This window comes from Sturnus vulgaris, chromosome 11 (assembly GCF_052056855.1).
Source record: "Sturnus vulgaris isolate bStuVul1 chromosome 11, bStuVul1.hap1, whole genome shotgun sequence".
Taxonomy (NCBI): Eukaryota; Metazoa; Chordata; class Aves; order Passeriformes; family Sturnidae; genus Sturnus; species Sturnus vulgaris.
The window spans coordinates 17,276,213-17,298,033 of record NC_142253.1 but is presented as its reverse complement, the minus strand read 5'-3'; the positions used below and the strand labels follow the sequence as shown (position 1 = coordinate 17,298,033).

At 48.2% G+C, this 21,821-nt stretch overlaps 2 protein-coding genes across 3 annotated transcripts; both read right to left on the bottom strand.

Annotated features, from left to right (window-relative positions):
* Positions 1-609: 609 nt before the first annotated feature.
* Positions 610-3,779, bottom strand: LOC148222508 (uncharacterized). The gene is given in 9 exon segments (XM_088171772.1): positions 610-1,535; positions 1,694-1,812; positions 1,965-2,078; positions 2,295-2,401; positions 2,488-2,650; positions 2,727-2,851; positions 3,132-3,233; positions 3,319-3,410; positions 3,737-3,779. Coding segments are annotated over 9 exon segments (1,791 nt in total).
* A 7,135-nt stretch (positions 3,780-10,914) lies between these two features.
* NOL8 (nucleolar protein 8) lies at positions 10,915-21,806 on the bottom strand. Of its 2 annotated transcripts, none has more exons than XM_088171655.1 (17): positions 21,786-21,806; positions 21,164-21,347; positions 20,959-21,021; positions 20,081-20,159; positions 19,634-19,781; positions 18,692-18,760; positions 16,471-18,378; positions 16,064-16,180; positions 15,618-15,737; positions 15,211-15,295; positions 14,354-14,498; positions 13,755-13,838; positions 12,933-13,207; positions 12,593-12,722; positions 12,074-12,144; positions 11,300-11,382; positions 10,915-10,989 (listed from the first exon to the last, which is right to left on the bottom strand). In XM_088171655.1, exons 2-17 carry the CDS (start codon positions 21,300-21,302, stop codon positions 10,936-10,938), a joined length of 3,570 nt encoding a protein of 1,189 aa, XP_088027781.1. In that variant the 5' UTR covers positions 21,303-21,347; positions 21,786-21,806; the 3' UTR covers positions 10,915-10,935. The 2 variants fall into 2 exon arrangements, with proteins under 2 accessions (XP_088027781.1, XP_088027780.1); XM_088171654.1 differs by having other exon boundaries at positions 21,748-21,800.
* Positions 21,807-21,821: the final 15 nt, after the last annotated feature.

Here is a 21,821-nt window from a genome sequence, read left to right as displayed (position 1 = left end):
TGAGCCAGGCTGCTCACAGGCAGAGGTCCCAAATGGTCATCTGGGGCAGAGTCCTGCGCATCCTCTGTGTCCCAGGCTATTTCCACAGTCTTGTCCGGTTTGTTCTTTGAAGGTCCAAGCAAGTCGTTTAAAACAGCAGCAATATCATCATTGATTTCTTCAGAAAGTTAAGGCAGTGTCTCACTCTCTTCTTTCTTCTTCCTTTTGGCTTTACTGAAATGAGATTGGCCAAGGATAGCAACACAGCACACGTCCTTCCCAAAGACAGTTTCCCTAAGAGCAGCCTCGCTCTTCATGTCTCCCTAAACACATCCAAGTCAATTAAGGAGTTATTCACATTCAAGGGAAAGCAGAGGGGAAACATCTGAGGTTGGAGTCTAAAGGCAGGAAGCAGCGTCCTTTATAATTAGCCACATCCTTCAGTGGCTTGTTACTTAATACATGGGAACATAGAAATCAAGGTACTTAGCACAGACTTCTTTCCCGCCAATAGAAATGTCGAGAGCTAACAGGGTTTTCTCAGAGCCCTGCAAATCTCAAATGCCTGAATTGACCGTTCTCACCTTCACTTACGGCAGCGAACAGACAGACTAGAAAGAAGAGATGACACTACATGCTGCTGTTTGTGGTCCAAGTTGAGGCCCGACGTCGCTAGCGGGAGCGGTTGCTCCTGCGCGACGTCCCCGACGGTGTCCCCCTGCGCCTGGGCCTGTCAGCCCTTGCTGCTCTTCTCCTGCTCCTGTCCTGGTGACTCCTGGACCGGACGGGTCCATTCGAGGCCTGACGTGGCAGGCGGGAGCGGCTGCGTCTGGGGGACGTCCCTGATGGTGTCACTGTTCGCCTGGGCCTCTGGGCCCTCGATGTTGTCCTGGGGCTCCTGTCACGGTGACTCCTGGACCGGACAGGCGGACTCTGGGCTGGACGTGGCAGGCGGGAGCGGCTGGGCCTGGGTGACGTCCCTGACGTCCCTGATGGTGTCACTGTTCGCCTGGGCCTCTGGACCCTTGATGCTCTCCTGGTCCTCCTGTCCTGGCAACTCCTGGACCGGACAGGCGGACTCTGGGCCCAACGTGGCAGGCGGGAGCGGCTGCGTCCGGGCAATTCCCGTGATGATGCCCCTCTTTGCCTGGGCCTCTCAGCCCTTGGCTTTGTCCTGCTGCTCCTGGCACGGCGGCTCCTTGAGCGGACGGGTCGGTTTGGGGCCTGACCTTGCTGGCGAGAGCGGTTCCGCCTGCGGTCAGGCCCAGCACGTCTGGAATGGACCCTGTCCTCAGGGCCTGTGGAGCTGCTGTATGTTGGCCCGGATGTTCTTGGGCTGTTGGTGTCTGGGGAGGAAGGTGGCAGCAACTGCTGCTCTGCTGCGCACTGGCGGCTCCTGCACGTGTGGTTCTCTGGAGACTGGGGAGCCAGACCCGATGGCACTGGGCTGTGGGAGCTGGGGCTGATGGCCCCTGATTCTGGGGAGCCATGAGAAGGCTCCAGTCCTGGCTGACTGCTCAGGCTGGGGCCATTCAGCTCCGGCTCATCCCTGGAGGCTGTAAGGGCACGCAGGAATGTCAGAAGCCCCCCAGGCCCAAGGCAGGCCAGGCCAGAGCTGCACCGCCAGCTCTCCAGGAGCAGACAGGCTCTGCCAAGCCCACCCTGGGCACCACCTCCCCCCACCCCAGGAACACCCAGGTGCTTTTCCACATACCTGTGCCAAGACGAGTACAGTTATCACACTCCCAGCTTTCTATGCAGTTTGTCAGGCCAGAGCAGCGCCTGTGGGTGCCCTCAGCAGCACAGGAGGAGCAGAGGAGCAGTTCCCAGGGCCTGGGGAAGCAAATGGGTACATGGCTCTGAAGACAAAATGCCCACAGCACAGGATTGTCCAGCCAAGCTCTTCTGGTTCTTTCCGCGCAGAGCCCTTGCTGACACAATGCGCTGATTCTCTGCAGAGCCTCGCGTGGAGCTTCCCAACTTACCCCTCTTCCTCTGCCTCTTCCCTGCCTCCTGGGTAAAGGCATTCCCGGGCATTGCACTGGCTGTGCCTCTCTCCTAGATCTGCAAAGGCGTCGTTGTCCTCCCATGTTGGCAGTCTGAAGGAGAAATGAAAAGCTGATGAGTTGCTACTGCCCTGCCCTCTTGGAGGTAACAGGGTGTCCCCGCCCTTCCTCCAGTGCTTTTCCAAGTCATCCATGAAGCTGAAGTCCAGACTCATGGGTCTGTCTAGGGCCAGGTGTGCTGGGGCAGGGCCTGACACAGCACTGCACTTGCAGCCTCCTGTCTTGTGGGCCAGGGAGAAGGACACAAACCTGAGAGGAACTCGGATGCCCATGACGAACATTTGGACAAGGAATTCCTCACCGTCTCTGCACAGGGGGCACTGGAAGGATAAAAGGCCAGCACGCATGGCCTGTCCCTGCAGGGCAAACAGAAGCAGTGTGAGCGAGGCCCTGCTGCTGCTGAGCACCTGCTGAGCTCTGGGGCTGAGGCCATGGCTCCTACCTGGATGCAGTCCCTGTGGAACCAGGCCCTTGTGCACACTGGGCACACCAGTGTTCCATAGGACATTCCGTCCTCCACAGGCTCCATGCAGATGGGGCATTCAGTGCCTGGCTCTGGAGTCGCCTGCACGTCCTGCTCTGGACGGTGCTCAGAGCAGTAGGACCTGGGGGCAAAGGGATGGGCAAAATGAGAAATGCTGGATCCCTCACCACGGGTGGCCAGAAGTGAGGAGGACGCACCTGTATGGTGTAATGTACTGATTGACACAGCCGCCCTCCTTGGCACAGGGCAGGTGGAACCATCTGCCGCAGTTTTCCTCGCAGCACAAGATGGTGGCCCCGCTCTGGCCACAGACACAGCAGTGCTGGAAAGAGCCAAGCAGCCTCACCAGCGGCAGCCTCGGGGCCTCCCCAGGCAGCCCCACGGCTGCGGGCAGGGCACAGGATGGGGCAGCTGCTGGGTCTCAGCCCACAGGGCTGCCTGCTGCAGGAGGCTCCTGTGCCAGAGCCTGCGTGGAGCTGCTGGGAGCCAGGCTTTGTCCCACAGCTGGCTGGAAGGGCCGGCCTTTCTCTCCTGGTGTCTGGGTTAAGCTCAGACAAACCTCGCCTGGCACAAATCTCCCTGCTCTTTTGTCAGGCTCTCACCTCCTGTGTCGACCGCCTGATTGCAAAGTGGATATCTCGAGGGAGAAAGCCCATGAGTCCAACACGTTCATTATTTTGTCGAGGAAGCAGTGTGGCAAAATACTGCAGAAAAGGGAATGAGCAGATAAGGAGAGAGTGGCAGGGACCTCCCATTGCAGTGCTGGAGACAGATCCCAGAGCATCTCACCAGGCAGAACACGTGGGCACAGAGCCCGAACTTCTCCAGTTTGTTGCCACAGATGTCCGGGTCAGCCTCTATGCAGTGACACAGCATGCATACTGCAGGGGACAGAGCCAACGGCACGGGCCATGAGCACCTCTGCAGGGCTCTTAGCCTGCAGCATGGGCCCCAAGGGCCGCTCTGGCCCCGCCTGCCTGATGGGCAGGGCTGCAGGCCTTGCAGAGCAGGGGCCACGGTGGGCACGGCTGCCCCAAGAGCTGCGCCCTGGCCCAGCTGGGCCCCGCCTGGGGAGGAAGGAGGCTCCCAGCCTGAGAGGCTCCCATGGCTGAGCAGCTCCTGCCTCCCCCTGCCTCTGCTCTGGGCCCCACGCTGGCTGCCCCAGGAGCCCCTGGGCCAGGCTATGGGTGGGCAGCTTTGCCCTCACCTGGCTCCCAGGCATCAGGGCTCTCCTGTGTCCTGTCAGACATGGTACTGGTCAGGAGTGAGTCCCTTTGCAGGAACGCCACAGTTCTCCCAGCTGATTTTCCTGTCTCTGTGGGGGAGAAAGAAGAGTGTGGGGAATTTGCAGAACAGGCCCAGAGGCACGAGGGCACGACTCCCTGGTCAGCCCTGCGTGAGCCCTGCTCCTGTCCGCCTCCTCCTCTCGTTGTGGCCTTGAGGAACGCTGCTGTCTCCTCTGGATCCCTCGGGTCCTTGGGCAGCCGCGTCCCTGCTCGGCCTTCTCCTCCCGCCGTCAGGTCGCACTGACACACGGCCTGAGCCCAGCGTTGCCTTTTGTGCCCTTGGTCGCACAGGTCACAATGGCCACAGTGACATCACAATCGTGCACCCACAATCGGGTCAGGCGTGGCCCCAGCTCCTTGGCAACCACTTATTTCAGCCCCCTTGGGAGCCCAGGTTCCGAGATGGCTGCGGGCTTTTGGTCAGAAGGGAACCAGGACAGGGAGTCCTGCAGCAAGAGCTGTTCAAGCACTGCCGCTCCAGGGCTCCGGTCCCGGCCAAGGGAAATCTCTGCTCCTGCCGCTGGCAGTCAGTTGCCCAGAGAGCTTGTGTGGAGTCTCTTGCACTGGAAAAATTTCAAATCCGGCTCTAGGTGATCTGATGTTTTCCTCAAGACCTGCCTGGAGTAATCTCCGATCAACTTGAATTGATGCAGATGCTGATCACCGTTGGGAACGGGAGATAAAGCTGGAGACCACCACTGCTGCCTCCCAGCCTCAACTTTCTTGTCATCCTATGAACTAACAACTTTGACACTTCATATTAAATGAAAAAATTAGTATTATGTTTTTGAGAAACATCATCTTTTAAACTGACTCATTGGAAACCCAGAGAATTCAATGGGGGATTTCTGTGTATGTCTGACTGGAGAGCTTGCAACAGTCCTCCACTCACAAGTCAAATGCAGCAGCAGGATGCTTTTCACGCAGTAAAGGGACTTTGCCAGTTTGCTCCATGCTTGCCCACTAGAAATACTTTGGAAAACAATCAAGAGGGTTCTTGTAGACTTTTCTCATTCCTGTCTTTGCAAACATGCTCGTTGAAGTCCAGATCATTGACTTCTAGAACAGTCAGTGGTATCCCTGGGGAACAGGGCTAGGGCTGACAAGCAGGGACACCGTGCACCTGCCTGATGCTGGCTAATCAGGAGTTCTTCCTTTTTTCTGTCTCCATGGGAGAGACACCTCCCTGCAATACAGTGCCTTTACTGAATGAGGAGGGAGGCACAGCTGGTGCAATGCCAAGGAACCTGCAGTTTTGGGTCAAACACAGAAGGGCCCGAAGGGGTGTGCTTAACTGGGGGCGGATCCGAGGGCAGGGATTTAACCATAAACTGGGATTAGGAATATGCAGCAAACTGCAACCAAGCAGGGGAGAGAATTTGGGAACATTCTGGAAGCACAACTTGGTATGGGCAGGCCTGTTAGCTCCTCCACTCCCATGGCTCCTCTCTTTTCCAACCTTGCTCCCTCCTAGTCTCTCTACCTACAGGCCAGATTCCCGTGGCCTTAGGTTGCTGCCTTCAGTGTCAGAAGGTGAGACCGTCCCACCGTCCATCCCAGTCAGCTCCATTCCCACAGCATACTAAACAATTTTGTTGCCTTGTAACTACAAAGCTTCGAGCTCTTCTAGAGGCCTTCGCCTGTGCAACTTCCTTAGGTCCCTCTCTGCTCAACCCTCGAGCCTGTCCAGGTCTCACTGAAGGGCAGCACAGCCTCGTGGTGCATCAGCCCCTGCTCCCAGTCCTGTCCCAGCAGCAAACGTGCTGAGGGAGCGCTCCGTCCCTCCTGCCACGTCACTGGGGAATAAGGCAAACGAGGCCGGCCCCAGCACAGCCCCCTGAGGTCACAACCCTCAGAGTTTGGAGCTGCACTGCCCACTTCTCTAGCCCACTCTCATGCAGCTGCCTCAGGAGCACGTTATGGGAGGCAGAGTCAAAGGCTTGCTGAAGTGCCAGCCACCCACAGCCACGGCTGTCCCCTCACAGACCCAGCCACTCACTGCAGCTCAGGTGGCTACGAGATTGCTCAAGCCTGGATTTCCCTTCCTGTTATTCCGCAGGCTTAGAGATGACATGCAGGAGGAGCTGTTCTGGCACTCTTCTGGGCATGGAGGTGAGGCCGATGGGCCTGCAGTTTCCTGGCTCTTCTTGCTGCCCTTTTGGAAGACTGCAGTGACGCTGCCTTTTCTCCACTGCTCAGGCTTCTCTCCCTGGGCATCGCCTTCCATGACCTGCTGGCAGAGAGAGGGCCCTGCGCCAGGGGCAGGGGCAGAGATTTCCCTTGTCTGCAAAAGGGAGTGCTGGGCTCAGGCCGCGTGTCAGTGCGACCTGACAACGCGTGGAGAAGGCAACGATTTCAGTGTATTTGCTGAGGTGGCTTTAGTAGTGTTTTCCTTCTCTTGGAGTTCTATCAGATGTCCTTATGGCCCCCAACTTCTGCATCCTTTGTCCACTAACAGTGGGCATCCTTCTTCCCAAGCTTTGTCAGCTTCCAGCTTGCAGGCTGCAATGCATGTGCCAGGTTAAATGTCTCTCCTTGTTCATCAGGCTTGAAAGGGTGTAAAGCTGAAGCATTAAAGGACTTCCTTGTTACAAAGGAGTTGGTGTTTGGATTGAGATTCTAAGTTACAAGTAATACAAAGTAATTTAGAATTGTTAAAGAGTTGCTGTTACAAATTGTTAAAGAGTTGTTCTTATGAAGTTATGTGTCGTTAAGCAGTTAATATAAGTAGTCAATACAATGTAGTTAAGAACGGTTAAAGAATTGTTACAGAGCAATGTTTTGTTAAATGAATAGTCATGTGAAAATTGTTGTTAGACTGTTACAGACAGGTTGTAAGTAGACAGTTGCCGCAGCGTGAGTGTGTGGCCACTAGGTGGGAGACCAACGGGAGCTCAATTGGTTCAATGGAAGGCACATTCTAGAATATGACATCATGGGGTGAGGACATCAGCTCGCTGTGTAACTGGAGGGCGAACCGACCTATAAAATCCCAGAATTCCAGAATGATTGGCCAGAAATGCACCTTGTTAGTGTGATAATTGATGAAAGATTCGTGTTAATCACAAAAGCATTGGGGCTTGTATAAACCAGAATAGTAAGCTCTGAAGTGAAGCATGGACACTAGATAAAGGCAATTCTATGATAAAATCATTCTGTTTAAAATCACCTTGTTATGTTATATTATGTTATGTTATGTTTTCCAAATAAGTTGTACCGGCTACCAGCTTGCAAAATCAGACTTCCCAATAGCTCTTCCTGCCTTTGTCTGATCAATGCTGCCTATCTCAAGGACCACACTTCCAGAACTTCTCTGGTGGTTGTCTACAAGGACCAGATGACTATCTGTGACTGATTATAGCCCGGAGGCTTTGTGAATTTGTGTAAGGATGTTTATTCAACCACCACTGCTTACCTGGCAAAATTATGACAGCAAAAAAACCCCAAACATCATTGATGACAACGAGAAACCACAGTCTAAGAAGAGGCTGCAAACCAAGGTTCGGTGGGGTGTGGAGTGGGCAGTGACCCCTCACGTTCCCCAGCGCGCTGCTTGCTCTGTCTATATCAAATCAAACAACCTAAATTTTGCTGAATATCGAGACTTTTGCCTCTCATTTATAACATTAGGGACGAACCAGCGGTCCAGAAGGAAACCAAGCACGGAGAGGATTGAAAAACTCAGCAATCCACGAGACAACGGGGGCAAAAAGACTGGGCCCGGTGCCCGCACCTGCTCCTCCTGCGGAAACTCGGTTCCAAGGAGCGCCCAGTGCGTCAATGTGTGACACTCGAACTGTTGGTTGTTGTTGTTATTGTTTCTCTGGCTTGTCGTGTGGGGCTCGGGCTTATCCCGAGTCCCCGTTCTCAGTTGCTAATTTTTAAATAAACGAGTTAACCTTCGCTAGGTTGCCGGCCACATTTATTTCATCCTTTCCTCAGGAAAGGTGACCTGCGGCACGGTTTGCCACAGGTCCGCGCCCGCGCCCTCGCGAGCGCCAGAGCGTCCCCGGCGCCATTGCAAGGCTCGGGGCTCTCCCTTGTGGGCCAGAGCCGCCATGACAGCGCGGGCGCTGCGCGGCGGAGCTTGGAGGGCGGGAAGGCCCCGGGGGGTCCCTGCCCAGAGCAGCTGGCGCTGTTCCCTCAGCGCCTTCCCGCCGCGCTCCTGGCAGCCGGGCAGACGTTCTCGGGCTCGGGGAGAAGCGAGCGGCCGCTGCTGGCTCCCAGCGTACAGATCTGGCTGCTGGCCCGGGCTGCGATGCCACAGCCGCCCTGCGGCGTGGCACTGCCAGGGCCCCCCGGCAGAGCCGGGCCGGCAGTGCCAACACCTGAGGGAAGCCCTGCCGTGGCACCGCCGGGGCCCTTCCTGCCCCGGGGCCGCCAGCAGGAGCCACGGCTGCGACCTCCGACACAGCGGCACTGCTTGGCCGCCTGCAGCAGATCGAGACAGTGACACCACAAGAGAGCAAAATGCTACAAACGCCTGATGGAAAACACCAGAGCGAAACCATCGGATTGAAAGGAAAATGAAGGCGTGCCCAAGCACAAAGGCATGAAAGGGAGGACTGAGAAGACACTGAACCTTAATCCTAGCAGTAATCGCAACTATGTCAGGGGAAACGTGATGGTGAAAAAAACTACTAACTGTTTTGACATTAAAAAGGGCCACCTTAATAATTTCGCGAGTATGTTAACCTCTTCAAAAGCTGTCAGGTATTCCTTTGTCCAGTCCAAACAATTTAATAGCGGGATTTGCTGCAGTTGTCCCTCAAATACCCCACATAAAGAGAGATGAGTGCTTCGATTCCAGGGAAGCCATGTGTTAATAAAAGGAGTCTGCTGTTCTGTGCAGGCATCAATGCTGATCCCTGATCCCAGATAGATGCATGATTCCTGGAGGGGGGATTTTTTAGTAAGGGGCTCTTGCAAAGGAGGTGTTTTCTGCTGGTAAGCTGGTACAAACACCTTCCTTTTAATAGTAAAAACCAAGGGGACAGAGGCAATGGAACCAGGCAGGAGCAGCTCTGCGGGGCTCTTAGCCTGCAGCATCAGCCCCAAGGGCTGCTCCGTCCCTGCCTGCCTGCCTGATGGGCAGGGCTGGAGGCGACCAAGGGCACAAAAGGCAACGCTGGGCTCAGGCCGTGTGTCAGTGCGACCTGACGGCGGGAGGAGAAGGCCGAGCAGGGACGCGGCTGCCCAAGGACCCGAGGGATCCAGAGGAGACAGCAGCGTTCCTCAAGGCCACAACGAGAGGAGGAGGCGGACAGGAGCAGGGCTCACGCAGGGCTGACCAGGGAGTTGTGCCCTCGTGCCTCTGGGACTGTTCTGCAAACTCCCCACACTCTTCTTTCTCCCAAGGAGAGAGTGGATGAGTGTTGGAGTGTGAAAAGACAGAAAGAACGGAATGCAGGGGTTCAACTACAAACCTTTAAAGGAATTAAAGTAGATTAAGCCACACAACATGAAATAGAGGTGTGAGGTTTAGTTTTAAGCAACTAGAACTATTATTAAGTTGAATAGATATAAAGTAAACATAGAAATCTTCGTTTTAAGTAAGTAAGAATATATTTTAAGCGCCTTAAAAAGTAAATGCCTTAGAATTTAGTGTGAAAAACAGCCTGCAGTGAGACCTTAAAAATACAGCTTTAGACAGAATAAAAACATAGTAAGCATATTGCTTACATTCATTAGATAGAACCGATAGTCTCTATGTGCAAATCATACATAAACTTTCATATTACAGAGGGAGAATAGGTTTAGAAGAAATGCATCAGATTCGTGGGTTTAGCTCATTGGGTAATTTGTAAATAAGAATCCATGTGTTGGAGTGAGAGCTCTCTCGCTCTCTCTTCCTCCACCACCATCATCATCACTACCACCATGTGAAAGAAGAACAAGAACAAGAAGAAGAAGAAAAGAAGGCCAGGGGGCATCTGCTTCTTGAGACTCTGGACCAGGCCACAGCTTCTACCTCTTGCACCAGAGAGCTACTTCTGCTTTAAGTGGGACTTTAGAAAGCTTTAATACACACCTTATTGCCTTGGACTCTTTGCCTTTTCAGACTGATGTGCTATTGCAATAAACAACTTTAGAGCAACGAACAAGTATTCTGCTCTTTTGAAGATTACAACCTAAAAGAATCCCAACAGATGAGCACCTGGAGAAGACTGTGGAGTTCTTTCACAGGGACACTCTGCTGATCAGTCCCATGTGTGAAAGGATGCAGGAGAGCCCTGATGCCTGGGAGCCAGGTGAGGGCAAAGCAGCCCTCCCACAGTCTGGCCCAGGGGCTCTTGGGGCAGCCAGCGTGGGGCCCAGAGCAGAGGCAGGGAGAGGCAGGAGCTGCTCAGCCATGGGAGCCTCTCAGGCTGGGAGCCTCCTTCCTCCCCAGGCAGGGCCCAGCTGGGCCAGGGCGCAGCTCTTGGGGCAGCCGTGCCCACCGTGGCCCCTGCTCTGCAAGGCCTGCAGCCCTGCCCATCAGGCAGGCGGGGCCAGAGCGGCCCTTGGGGCCCATGCTGCAGGCTAAGAGCCCTGCAGAGGTGCTCATGGCCCGTGCCATTGGCTCTGTCCCCTGCAGCATGCATGCTGTGTCACCGCACACAGGCTGACCCATGTGCTCCCCCAGGCCCTGGCAACTGCTCCTGTGCTGCTCCTGCCCTGCCCAGGGCACCCACGGGCGCTGCTCGGGCCTGGCAGTGACCAGAACCAGCTGGGACGGTGACAGCTCTGCTGCTCTGGGCGCGGCCAGCACGCAAAGCAGCCGCGTGCCCCTGGGCCGGGGCAGCGTCCCGGTCGGCCTTGGCACAGCCCGTGCGCTCCTGGAGGGCTGGGGGCACTGCTCCGGCCTGGCCTGGGGGGCCCTTGACATTCCTGATTCCCCTGACAGCCCCCAGGCAGGAGCCAGAGCTCAATGGCCCCAGCCTGGCTGCACAGTCAGGGCTGGAGCCTTCCCGTGGCTGCCCAGAACCCGACACCATCAGCCCCAGCTCGGAAACACTGCCTTTCCTGGGCCTGCCGCTATGTTTCCCTCTTAGATCCTTGAATGGATTTTGCAACTAACATTTTTTGGCAACTTCTTCAAGGAACAAACCAGAAATACTGCAGATCTCTAAAAGAAAATTTATTGTTTAGCTCTCACTTTTCTTTTGGCATCCTTGTGCTTCTTCTGACATTCCTAAAAATTGTGAAAATCCAACATAGTATTAGAAGTCTCTAAATTCACTGTTTCTTTCAAACAAACACTTTACATATAGTAAGTAGCTGCTCCTGTAACATACAGAGATGTAGTGGTTTACCTGAGTTGACATCACAACATGATGTTATGCACATCAGTATACTAAAGAACCTTTGTGCCTTGGTAATTAAAAAGTTTCAGGCTCGTCTGACGGACCTGAATTCATTTTGCATGCACTTTCATGGCCGTGCTCCCTCCCCATGCTCAGCTTTCAGCCACAGTTACCTGGGAACTGACATTACATACTCACCTCAAGCAATAATCTTCGTCTGTCTTCCCAATCCTCTTTTTCTTCACTAAGCTCTGTTGATCTACAAAATAACTTTGGGCCTTCTGCACAAAACAAAGAAGCAAGGAATAAGGTTAAACACTGCTGATTATGCTGCTGCTTCCAGCACACGTGTACGAACAACACAGCAATAAAGTCAGATATTTTCTTCACATCCTTCCTATTCTCTTGCCCCCCACCACGCATTGGCTCCAACAGCAATGCTCTGTACTGCAGCCTGGTGTCCTGAGAAACATGAAAGGCAGCAGCAGTTCTCCTGAACCTGCTGAAATTTAAATTGCAGTGGAATATCAGCTCTTGCATTAAAAGCTCAGCACCAGGATCCCACATCTTCCCCCACAACTGATGCCTGCTGAGGAATGAGATCTCCATTTGAACACACTCTCTAAATCAGATAGGTTGAATGACTGCAGTATACTAGGATCATATATACGCCTGAAAGGATGCAAAATGTCTAGGTAACCTGTCAAGTGACTATTTTTTGCACGGTCTGAAAGTTCAGATATCTATTAGGTAATTATCTGAAAGATAAGAAAGCCAGAAAGCTGCTCAGCTTTTATTTTACCAGGTCTTTCTCACAGGATTCTACCACAACTTTGACCTCATGGAAGGATGGCAAATTTGGACTCCAAAACATTCCTAATCAGGCAGCATTTTTCATCCTCCTCACGGAATTCTGTTAAGAGTTTAAAAGGAAAAAAAAATACAAAAGATGGTGAATAAGTTCTCTCATACCTCTCAGGCGTTCATCATCTTTGGAGAAGAAGAAAAGTCTAGGACTTTCTGTGTGTGGTAAGGAAAGAAACCTAGACAAACACAAAGAGATTTTAGCATCCAAAAGGTGCTGTCAAATTCCATAAGCACGAGTTAGAGCTGTAATGCTTCAGAGCAATGGTATCCATTAAAAAGCATTATCCCATAGGAACCAAATAGAGTCTTCTAATAAAAAAAGCACCCTTTGTAAAAGAAAACTGACTGTGCCTTTGCCTTTTGGCAAAAATCACTTTGAACTTGGTCAAACCAAAACGACCCAGTTCATTTCTTGTGCTCAACTTCTCTCTTTCCATGTTGCACTTCACACCAAGTGGGCTGCTGGGAGGTTTCACCCTGTGCAGCTCAAATGGTTTTCCAAGATGACTGTCATTGCTCAGAGGTGTGCAATGTCACTTTCCCATCCCCTGAGTGCTGCTGGTAATATTCCCACAGCATCCAACTGCTACAGGCAAGTAGACAACAAATACAAATGGAACTTGCATTTCTTGGTCCTTTTCAATTCCTGACGTCTCAGGCTCTTCATCATCACCCTCAGAACTGCTGTCGTGGAAACGTGGATCCTCTTGCCATGTGACTTTTCCCGGTTTTATTGTTCCAAGTAGGTAAGGCTCTGCAATAACAGCACCAAAAAAGAAAAAAAGCCAAAACAAGATTATTCCTCTAGTTGTTAGTAAAACTTCCTAATTCAAGTCAAATTGTTACACTGGAGAAGACAGTTTTAAGAAGGACAGAATCTTCTCCTTCCAGATTTTCTCAGCCAAATATCTGCTCCAGTATTTTTCACTTTTTTCTAGGGATATCTTATGCATTCTGCTTTTACCTTGTTTGATGCCCAACTCCTCTGTGTCTGCAAAGAAGGAAAACTTGAAAGCACTCGACTCCTGAGGTACGTTGTTCTCAGGCAAAAATCCCAAATGGTCATCTGGCGCAGAGTCCTGCGCATCCTCTTTGTCCCAGGCTATTTCCACAGTCTTGTCCGGTTTGTTCTTTGAAGGTCCAAACAAGTCTTTTAAATCAGCAGCAATATCATAATAGATTTCTTCAGACACTTGAGGCAGGGTCTCACTCTCTTCTTTCTTCTTCTTTTTGGCTTTACTGAAATGAGATTGGTCAAGGATAGCAACACAGCACACGTCCTTCCCAAAGACAGTTTCCCTAAGAGCAGCCTCGCTCTTCATGTCTCCCTAAACACATCCAAGTCAATTAAGGAGTTATTCACATTCAAGGGTAAGAAGTGAGAAACATCTGAGGAGTCTAAAGGCAGGAACCAGTGTCCTTTATAATAAGCCACATTCTTCAGTGACTTTTCACTTAATACAAGGTAACATAGAAATCAATGTACTTAGCACAGATTTCTTATGCTTTTCCCATAGACCTTCAAATCTCATCCTGAACTGACCTTTCGCACCTTCAGTGAGGATAAAAAATGGCATGCAGAAAAAAGATGGGCTAGAAAGGAAAAATGACACTACATGCTGGTTTTAGTAGTAACAATTCCTAGTATATCTTGATTTTAGCAACCACAGAGAGGACTAAATTGAAATCAGTGCAATCTGCATAGTTTCAAACTCTAGTCTGTTGCTATAACCATCTTTCCACAGGCAGAAACACCACAATTGTATGTACCAAGCTGTAATATTACCTCTCCTTTTCTGTAGCACTTGGTTTCCTTTCAAAAACTGCATGGTCCTCTCTTGTTGGATCATAACGGAGCGCATTAATATCTCTTTAAAATAGAAAGGAAAAGGAACACCATTTACATTCTAAATGCCAAACTTAAAGCTACCTCAAACTTTCACTGTCAGACCAAAATTCACATTGGTTTCTTTACCAAAAAGCTCCAAATCGATCTAAGATTTAACGGGCAGTTAGGCAGCACCCTCTAGTCAGTGTCTGGGTCAGGAAACATACAAGCAGAAGTGGATTAAATCAAACTGTGATGTTTCAGATAAAATATAGCCCTCACTTGTGTGTTATGCAGTGAGTTCATATGTGCATCTGATAATCTCCTGAGGATCTACATAAATACAGCTATCCACACAAATGTAGATATAGTTCTTCTAGTACTAAACACTGCATAAATTCAAATAGTCCAAAGGAGCAAAAAACCCAAAACAACACAACAAGAACCATTTATGCCCATCTTCCAAAATTCAAAGATTTCAAGTTCTTTCAGCTTCCTTTCTAAAAAGCCTTAGCCTTCCTAAACCTCCTTCTTTACTGATAGCATGTGATTCATACTTGAATTTCTTCACACTGATGGATGTTTTATTTGGCTTGGGCTGCTCCAGGTTGATATTCAGAAGGCTTCCCAGTATTTGCAGATTTTTCTTTTTCTCTGCAGCAAGCTCCTCTTCTTCATCTGCCTTCAGGCTGCTTGTCTCTACTAAGGAAAAAATAAATACATTGTTTTCTCTGCTAAGTCTGTAATGTGGGATGCATAACATTTACTACAGTAGTAGATGAGCTCACATCTATGAACATGTAATTTCCTTTATCTTGAAGCTACTTAAAGGTTTTCTGCCTTGCACTGTAGAAAACCTTTCATTACAAATGTCACAGACATCTATTTCATGGCAAAGTCAGAGCATGTATTATGGTTACTGCGCTGCAAAGAGAGAGAAAGGACAGCAACACACACGGACCTCTTTGGGGAAAAAAGGCCAATTTATTGTACAGACAGCTCGTATTTAAAGTGTGTTACGTGCAGCTAGGACAGGACAGTAGTTCAGTGGACAATTGGGAAAAAACATCCTTGGGACAGTACCCACGGGAAAGACACCAGGTGTTAATCTTTATTATGAATTCCACTCTGTTTTTCACCATGCTATCAGCCTGGGAGACTTCCTCCCTAACTGAAGCTGCAGTCAGCTTGTCAGCCTGGGAAATGGACCTGAGAGTCAGAAGAAATCCAGGCCTGAAAAGAATTTCCAAGCTGTAATTTCCTAGCTCTCTAAATGTGTGTTCCCTGCCTACATCACACAACTGTGCAACTCCCCTGCCACCGACAGATGCTCTATACAAGATCCCAGTAAAGTGAGAAAGGCTGTTGAAAGGCTCTATGGCTACCAGTAACCAGGAAATGTGATCAGCTTTACCTTCTTCCTCACTGTCACTCTCAAGGAATCGAGCATCCATGCGGAACCTTTCATCAGTGCCGAAGCGGGACTGCAGCTGCAGGAGCTGAACAAAGGAAACAGAGGCCATTAAGCACTGGAGAAAAAAATCATTCAGTAACTTTTTTTTTTACTGTAACAATGGCAACATAGTCTTTACCTTTAGCTTTTGATGCCTTTTCCAGTAATTTCTTTGAATACAAAGATGACAATGTCAGAGAAATTCCTCCCACTCCCCACCACACATTATGTCCTTCCTTTAGTGGAATTCTATTTTAAGTTCATAAAAATCATATTCAGCAAGAATGAAAAGATACAGATTATGTTCTTCTGAAGTGGTGTTATGGACACCTAGAGGAAAACTAAATTACAGTAATGGCTTCACTCACTTTTTCACCAGCTTTGCCTTCAAACTGGGGCTTAATTTTGAATCGCTCATCGTCCGTATCCTCTTGCTCATCCTCGCTGCTATCAAACAGTCTGCCTGAAGTCTTGGGAGCTGATTTATCCTGTTACACAAACAAAAAAGAAGAGAAAAGCAGCTGTTTACGTAAGCTTGAGAATGTACATCAGTACTAACTTTGTTCATGTGCTCTCCAGTTTAGCTGAAAAAGTAGATTTCTTGCACAACCAGCTCCCTTCCTGATCCATGTGCTTCAAATCTTACCTTGTCCCCACACCTCATACAATTCTGCTTTACAGTTATGACTACTCAGTTTTACCATAGGCAAAATACCTATGAAAGAGAAACTCAGGTGTTACAATATGAGATAGTTTGGTATAAAAATCCAACTTTCTGATTACGGCATACTGATTTTTTCCCAGTAACACTTACTTCTCCATGCATATTTCCCAAACTTGCATCTTTTTTCAACATCTCATTCACTTCAACTTCGTCTTCCACATCAGAATCAAATATGATGTGTTTGTGTTTTCTTGCTGGCTGCTTATCCTAGGAAAGAGTCAACTGTCAAGTCAACACACCAAATACCTGCTGCAGTCAGACATGACTATCTGAAAGACATTTCCATGACACAAAACGAGGAATCTGCTATCCTCTTGCAACTCCACAGGTATTCCAGGGAGGAGGTATGCAGCATTTTGAATACTCTCAAAAGAAAACTGGCAAAGTAATCAGAAATTCCAGACTATGATTTTAAAACATCTTACTCCACCTGTATTAATTACCCTCTCCTTTAATAATCCTCTACTGTGGATTATTCAGGTAGAAGTTGTAATTACCAGATTTGAAAGAGCTCCTTGAATGAGTTTCTTCTGTAATTCCCTCTCTCTGTGTCTCTCTTCCAGAGCTGCCAGCCTTCTCTGGTTGTCCAGAATCTGCTTCTCTATTGTACTGGGCTCCTTTGAGGCAGTAGCATAAAGACAAAGCTCCTTATCTTCCAGAAGGCTTGTGTTCTCATTCCCACCTTTATTACCTTCACAGTCTGGATTTTTTTTACTTGCATTCCTCTTTAATGTTTTGCAAAGAAGTTTTGGGCTCTTCAGCTGCCGTTTAACGTGTTCCTGGGCCCCTGCAGCATCACTGTCCATGTGACTGCTCCCATCACCCTGATCAGTAATGGCAGCAGCAGCTCCGTGCTCTGAATTTTGGTCTTGCAGAGAACTCACACTTTTGTTCTTCCCTTGTAAATGAGGCCCAGAACCAGGCTGAAGTCTCTGACCTGCTGAGGAGGCAGCAGCTGACAGTTCATCATGCTGCTCACAAGGCACTTTGTGTCTTTTTTTGCTGCTGACTTCAAGCGAACACAAGGGATGGTTCTTTGGCTGATTTTTAGGTGACTCCTCCCCACAATAAGATGTAGAAGCTTCAAGTCCCAAACTTTCTACAGACTTTTTCTTTAACCCAGTGCTGTCCTTACTTAACTCTTTTACACAGAGAGACCCCATTCCTCTGAAGGGCTGATATTTCAAATGTGAATTACTTTGTCCCTTGGAGCTTTCCTCAGCAGCATCCTCCTCCCCTGCTAAAATATCAGCCAGCACATCTTCAGGACAGATAGGGGCTTTTTTAACTGCCGGGTGAAATTTAGAAAGTTTCGGTTTATTTACAGTATTATCTTTGGGATTATCTTCAATGCTGGACTGGCAAGGACTCTGTTCACTGCCTGACCCCTCTGCAGGTGTCCCAGTGTTTTCTGTAGCCAACGCTTTTAAGTCATCCAAGGTAAGGTCTAAGCGGTAACAGTTTTGCATCATAGACTCATAATCAGAGCTGATTTCAGACTCCCCTTTCTCAGACTCTGAACAAGAGCTGTCACTATCACGTGTCTCTGTTGTACTGTTGGCTGCTGTACTCTGCAAGGCAGCAATTCTGGATTTTTTAATTTTCCCTTTTCTTTCAATGTGTTCTTCTTTTAAATCGCGAGTTTTCTGTGAGAAGCCATTTACCAAACCACTTTTCCTTTTAGCTAACATTTCTTTATTTTTCACCTTCCCGTGTTTAGAATCTTCTGGAGTTTTACTTTCAGCAATAATTTCATCTGTATCTGCTGAATCATAACCATTATCACACTCCACATTCTCTTTCTCTTTGTTACTTCCTTTGATCGCTTTCTTCACAGCATCCGAATTGCTTAAGGACCAGTGGCTACTGTATTTTAATTCAAAATTATCCCCAACAATTTCCAAGTGCTCACTTTCAGTCTCAACATTTTCAGCTTTCTGTCTTTCTGTCTCTTTCTTTACCATTGCTCTGATCTCCTCTTCAGAATCAATGTCACTGTCAGATACACTGGTATTATTTTTGGCTGTAACTCCATTAGCATTGCTTTGATCCAATAATAAACCTCTCCCTGATATTTTCCCATCCAGTCTCCTTGCTGAAGGCAACTCTGACTCCTCCCTAGGTTTGGATTTTACTCTTTGGCCGAGCTGTGGTGAGCCTGTGTGTTTTGGATGTGATGGGCACCCAGAGGACAGAGCTGCTCCATTCAGGGCCTCACTGCTGAGCTGCCTCCGTTTCTCCGGGGGTTTCCTCATCCCAGGGAATTCCCCTCGCCGCTTCCTGCTCGCATTGTCATCTCCCCCTTCCAGGTTCCAGGTGAGCTGGGATACAGGAGCTGCATGTGCCAGGTCTGCCTCCAGCTTCCTCAGGTTATGGCAATACTTCGAGGGGTCATATTTCACCACCTAAGTCCGAGTTAAGGATTTTAACAACCTCAATTCTTTCAGCAGACTCAGGGCTTTATGAACAGGCTGAATTCTGCAGGAAAGGACAGCAAAGAATCCTTTTTCATGTCATGACCACAAGCCTTTAAACAACTGAGTGCAGTGTAAAAGAACTATTCAAGTCACACAAGCTTACTGCAGGATTTACTTGGGGGAATTCAGTAAATTAAACCTGACAGAGGAGTAAAAATTAGGACTATGAAGCAACTGTTTTTCCATATAACAAAAGAAGGAAGGGAATTGTGTTCAAAGCCAAACAATCAGAAAAGGATATTTTATTTTTTTGTTGATTCCTGAGGTGCAGGATAGGCAAGACTCTGCCAAATTTTCCAACAACCCATTTCTAAAAGAAAAGAAAAATAATCAGCGTTAAAAAAAACCAAAACAGAGAATGAAAGTAACTCTAGAATAAAACAAATGTTTATTCTTGAATAAAAAACATTAATAAAAAACCACATGTGACTAATTTTTTTACCTTTATTCTCTCTAGTGAGCCCTACCATGCACTTGGCCAGCCTCCTTCTCAAAAACAAAACAAACTAAAGCCAACCAAAAAACTAAATTTCAACAACCTACAAATAAAGAGTGATAATAAATAACTAAATTTCTTTACAAGTGCTGTTTTTAATACAGCGTTTCTGGTTTATGAATTAACAGTGGTACCTATAAAGACAGGATCACTATTATTTTGCTCTTTTCCCCCTTTTCACAAAAAAATTTAAAAATCCCTCCAAAACCATTCTGTGCTTAGCAAACAATTTTGAAAACTTGGTAGTAAATATAAATTTTGTTGTCTAAATTTGCATGTCGAGTGACTTTATTCTTACTTGTGTAAGCATGTGCAGACCCTGGATCCTGTGCTGAAGCACAACCCAGTGTGTACATATGTACCCAGTGGTACATAGAAATGTCACACATTCCCTTTACAAGCTTTTAGGGTGACTCAACCATATTCCCAATATAAATGAGGAACAAAGCATTTCCTTATTTCACACAAGAGTGGTCTGTATGATCATGAGTATTTCCAGTCATTGCAAAGAATGACAGGAGCCTTCTCCATGTCTACACATGAAGTATTTCCTCAGAGCACTTTTCACAGGTTAGACTGTCACTCTTAATAATTTTCTTTACATAAAGCATAAATTTGGCATGAATTTAGATGCAATGAGCTTGCTTTTTATAGTCTTATTTCTCTTATACATCTACCTCATCATACCTTATGATCTGGCACCTCTGTACCTGGCACTGCTCTCATGTGGAAATCCACAACTCCCGTCTTTTTCAGTGATTCCAACAGACACATTTGGTCATTCCTCTGTGGTTTTTCTTTCTGCAGCTTTGCTTCCTCCCTCTCCGTGGCCAGCCTGCACCAGAATGTACATCACACACGGAAAAAGGTGTACCCAGGTGCAGAATTGGAGCTGGCAGTGATCCCCCCACAGAACAGCAACCACTCACTACTCAGGGAATTAACACCCTTAACCTTGAGGGAACAACGATGCAAAACGTGTTATAGCATCAAACATAAATCAACAGTCCACAGAGTCTACAAAAACTGAAACAGCAAGAGCATACAAGATGAAAGTATAGCCATAATATTATCAGATAAGCAGAAAAAAGGTAGTTTTAGCAACAACATACATTTGAAAAGATTGGTTTCTACCTGTGCAAAAAGCTTTCTTTGGCCAATTCAATTTGCAGTGTTCCCCCTTTCCATTTGGTTTTATTTAAAATTGATATGCCTGCAAAACAAAGAAATGGGAAATGAGTATTTTTTACATGAAAAAAAGCACATCACAGACTTCACTAGGCCTCCTTCTATGATAGCCTGAGGTTCCCTCAGCATGACCTTATACTTGATTGCTCACTTGGATTAAGATTCTATCTGAAAAGGTCAATATCCAAATCTTACACCAGAAGATTTACATCCAAAACTGAAGTTCTCACTTCAGAAGTGCATAATGGCAGCATTCCCCAGATCCAGAGGCACATTGCAAAAGGAGCTTTACATCAGCTCTTGCTCTAGGTTTCCTCTCACATAATTCCATTTCAGTGTTTCATATATCTCATGAAAGCATTTGAAGCACAATTCCTTTTCATAAAAGGCTTAGAACAAACAAACAGGGTGCCCAGAGAAGCTGTAGCTGCCCCTGGATCCCTGGAAGTGTCCCAGGCCAGGCTGGACAGGGCTTGGAGCAGTATGGGTCAGTGGAAGGAGCCCCTGCCATGGCAGGGGGGTGCAATGAGATGATCATTAAGGCCCCTTCCAAGCCAGACCACCAGACCATTCTATGAGTCTCTGAAACTCACAAATCACCTACTTCAGTCACAAGCAATCTTTTCGATCTGCTCACAGCAATTTCTGAAAACTTCAGCAGAGCAGCTTCCATAAAACTGCAGCTTAAAACAAAATAAATCAACCTGACAAGAGAATGAAAGAGGCTCTACCATGACCACAACTGAATGTGACAATATCAGCAATGTAACTTGGCTCAAAAACATAACTAAGCAAAGAAAAAAAGATAAAAAAAGACTACTTACACTTTCTCAGATCTGCATCAGAAATGTTGACACTGATGTAAGCAAAAGTTTTCGTAGGATTCCCTGATCAATGACAAACAATAAGTTACACTCTATGTAGTTTCATAATTTCTTTTAAAACTGAAGTGTCTCTAAAGCAAGAATTCCATTTCACACTCGAAATAGAAAAGCAAATAACATTTAAAAGATGAAAGAAAACTGTTACCCTGATCATCTTTTCTGGTAATAATCTCTGCCTCCGAAACACGCCCAAATTTGCCAAATCTTTCTTCCAGCTCAGCCTTGGAAACCGTATGGCCAAGCCCTCCAACATACAAACGTTTGGCAACCTGTTCCTTCTCCATGCTGCGAAGTCAAGGTGTCACACCCAGAACACACACGCTGTTCCTCTGCAAGGAGACAAAACAGTTCAATGACACTCACGGAAATGAATGTGGTTAGAATAACGCATTAGGGACAAATCAGCGCATTAAAAAGCCACGAAGAACCTTATGAGCAGAGCACTTCTTTGATCTGCAGCACGCTCTGTTCCTGCGCAGCGACAGCAAACCCCGCGCTGCTGCAGGAAACTAAGGTTCAGGTGTTGGGCTTTTTTTAAAACCATGAACCATGAAACTGTATGCGCGAGAAAAAGCGCAAATAGCTCTTTACAATATAACCCAAGAAGAACATGGAGGGAACGCGAGCCGCCCACAGCCAAACCCTCTCCTCGCGTGAGATGTCGAGGGACCCCCGCGCTGAGGGGCCCCGGCCCCGCCACTCGCGGAGATGCCCCCGACCCGGCCTCACCGCCGCCATGTGCGGACCTCGCAGCGCAACCACCTTACCTTCCCCCTCGCAACTCTTCCCAGCCCTCACTCGAG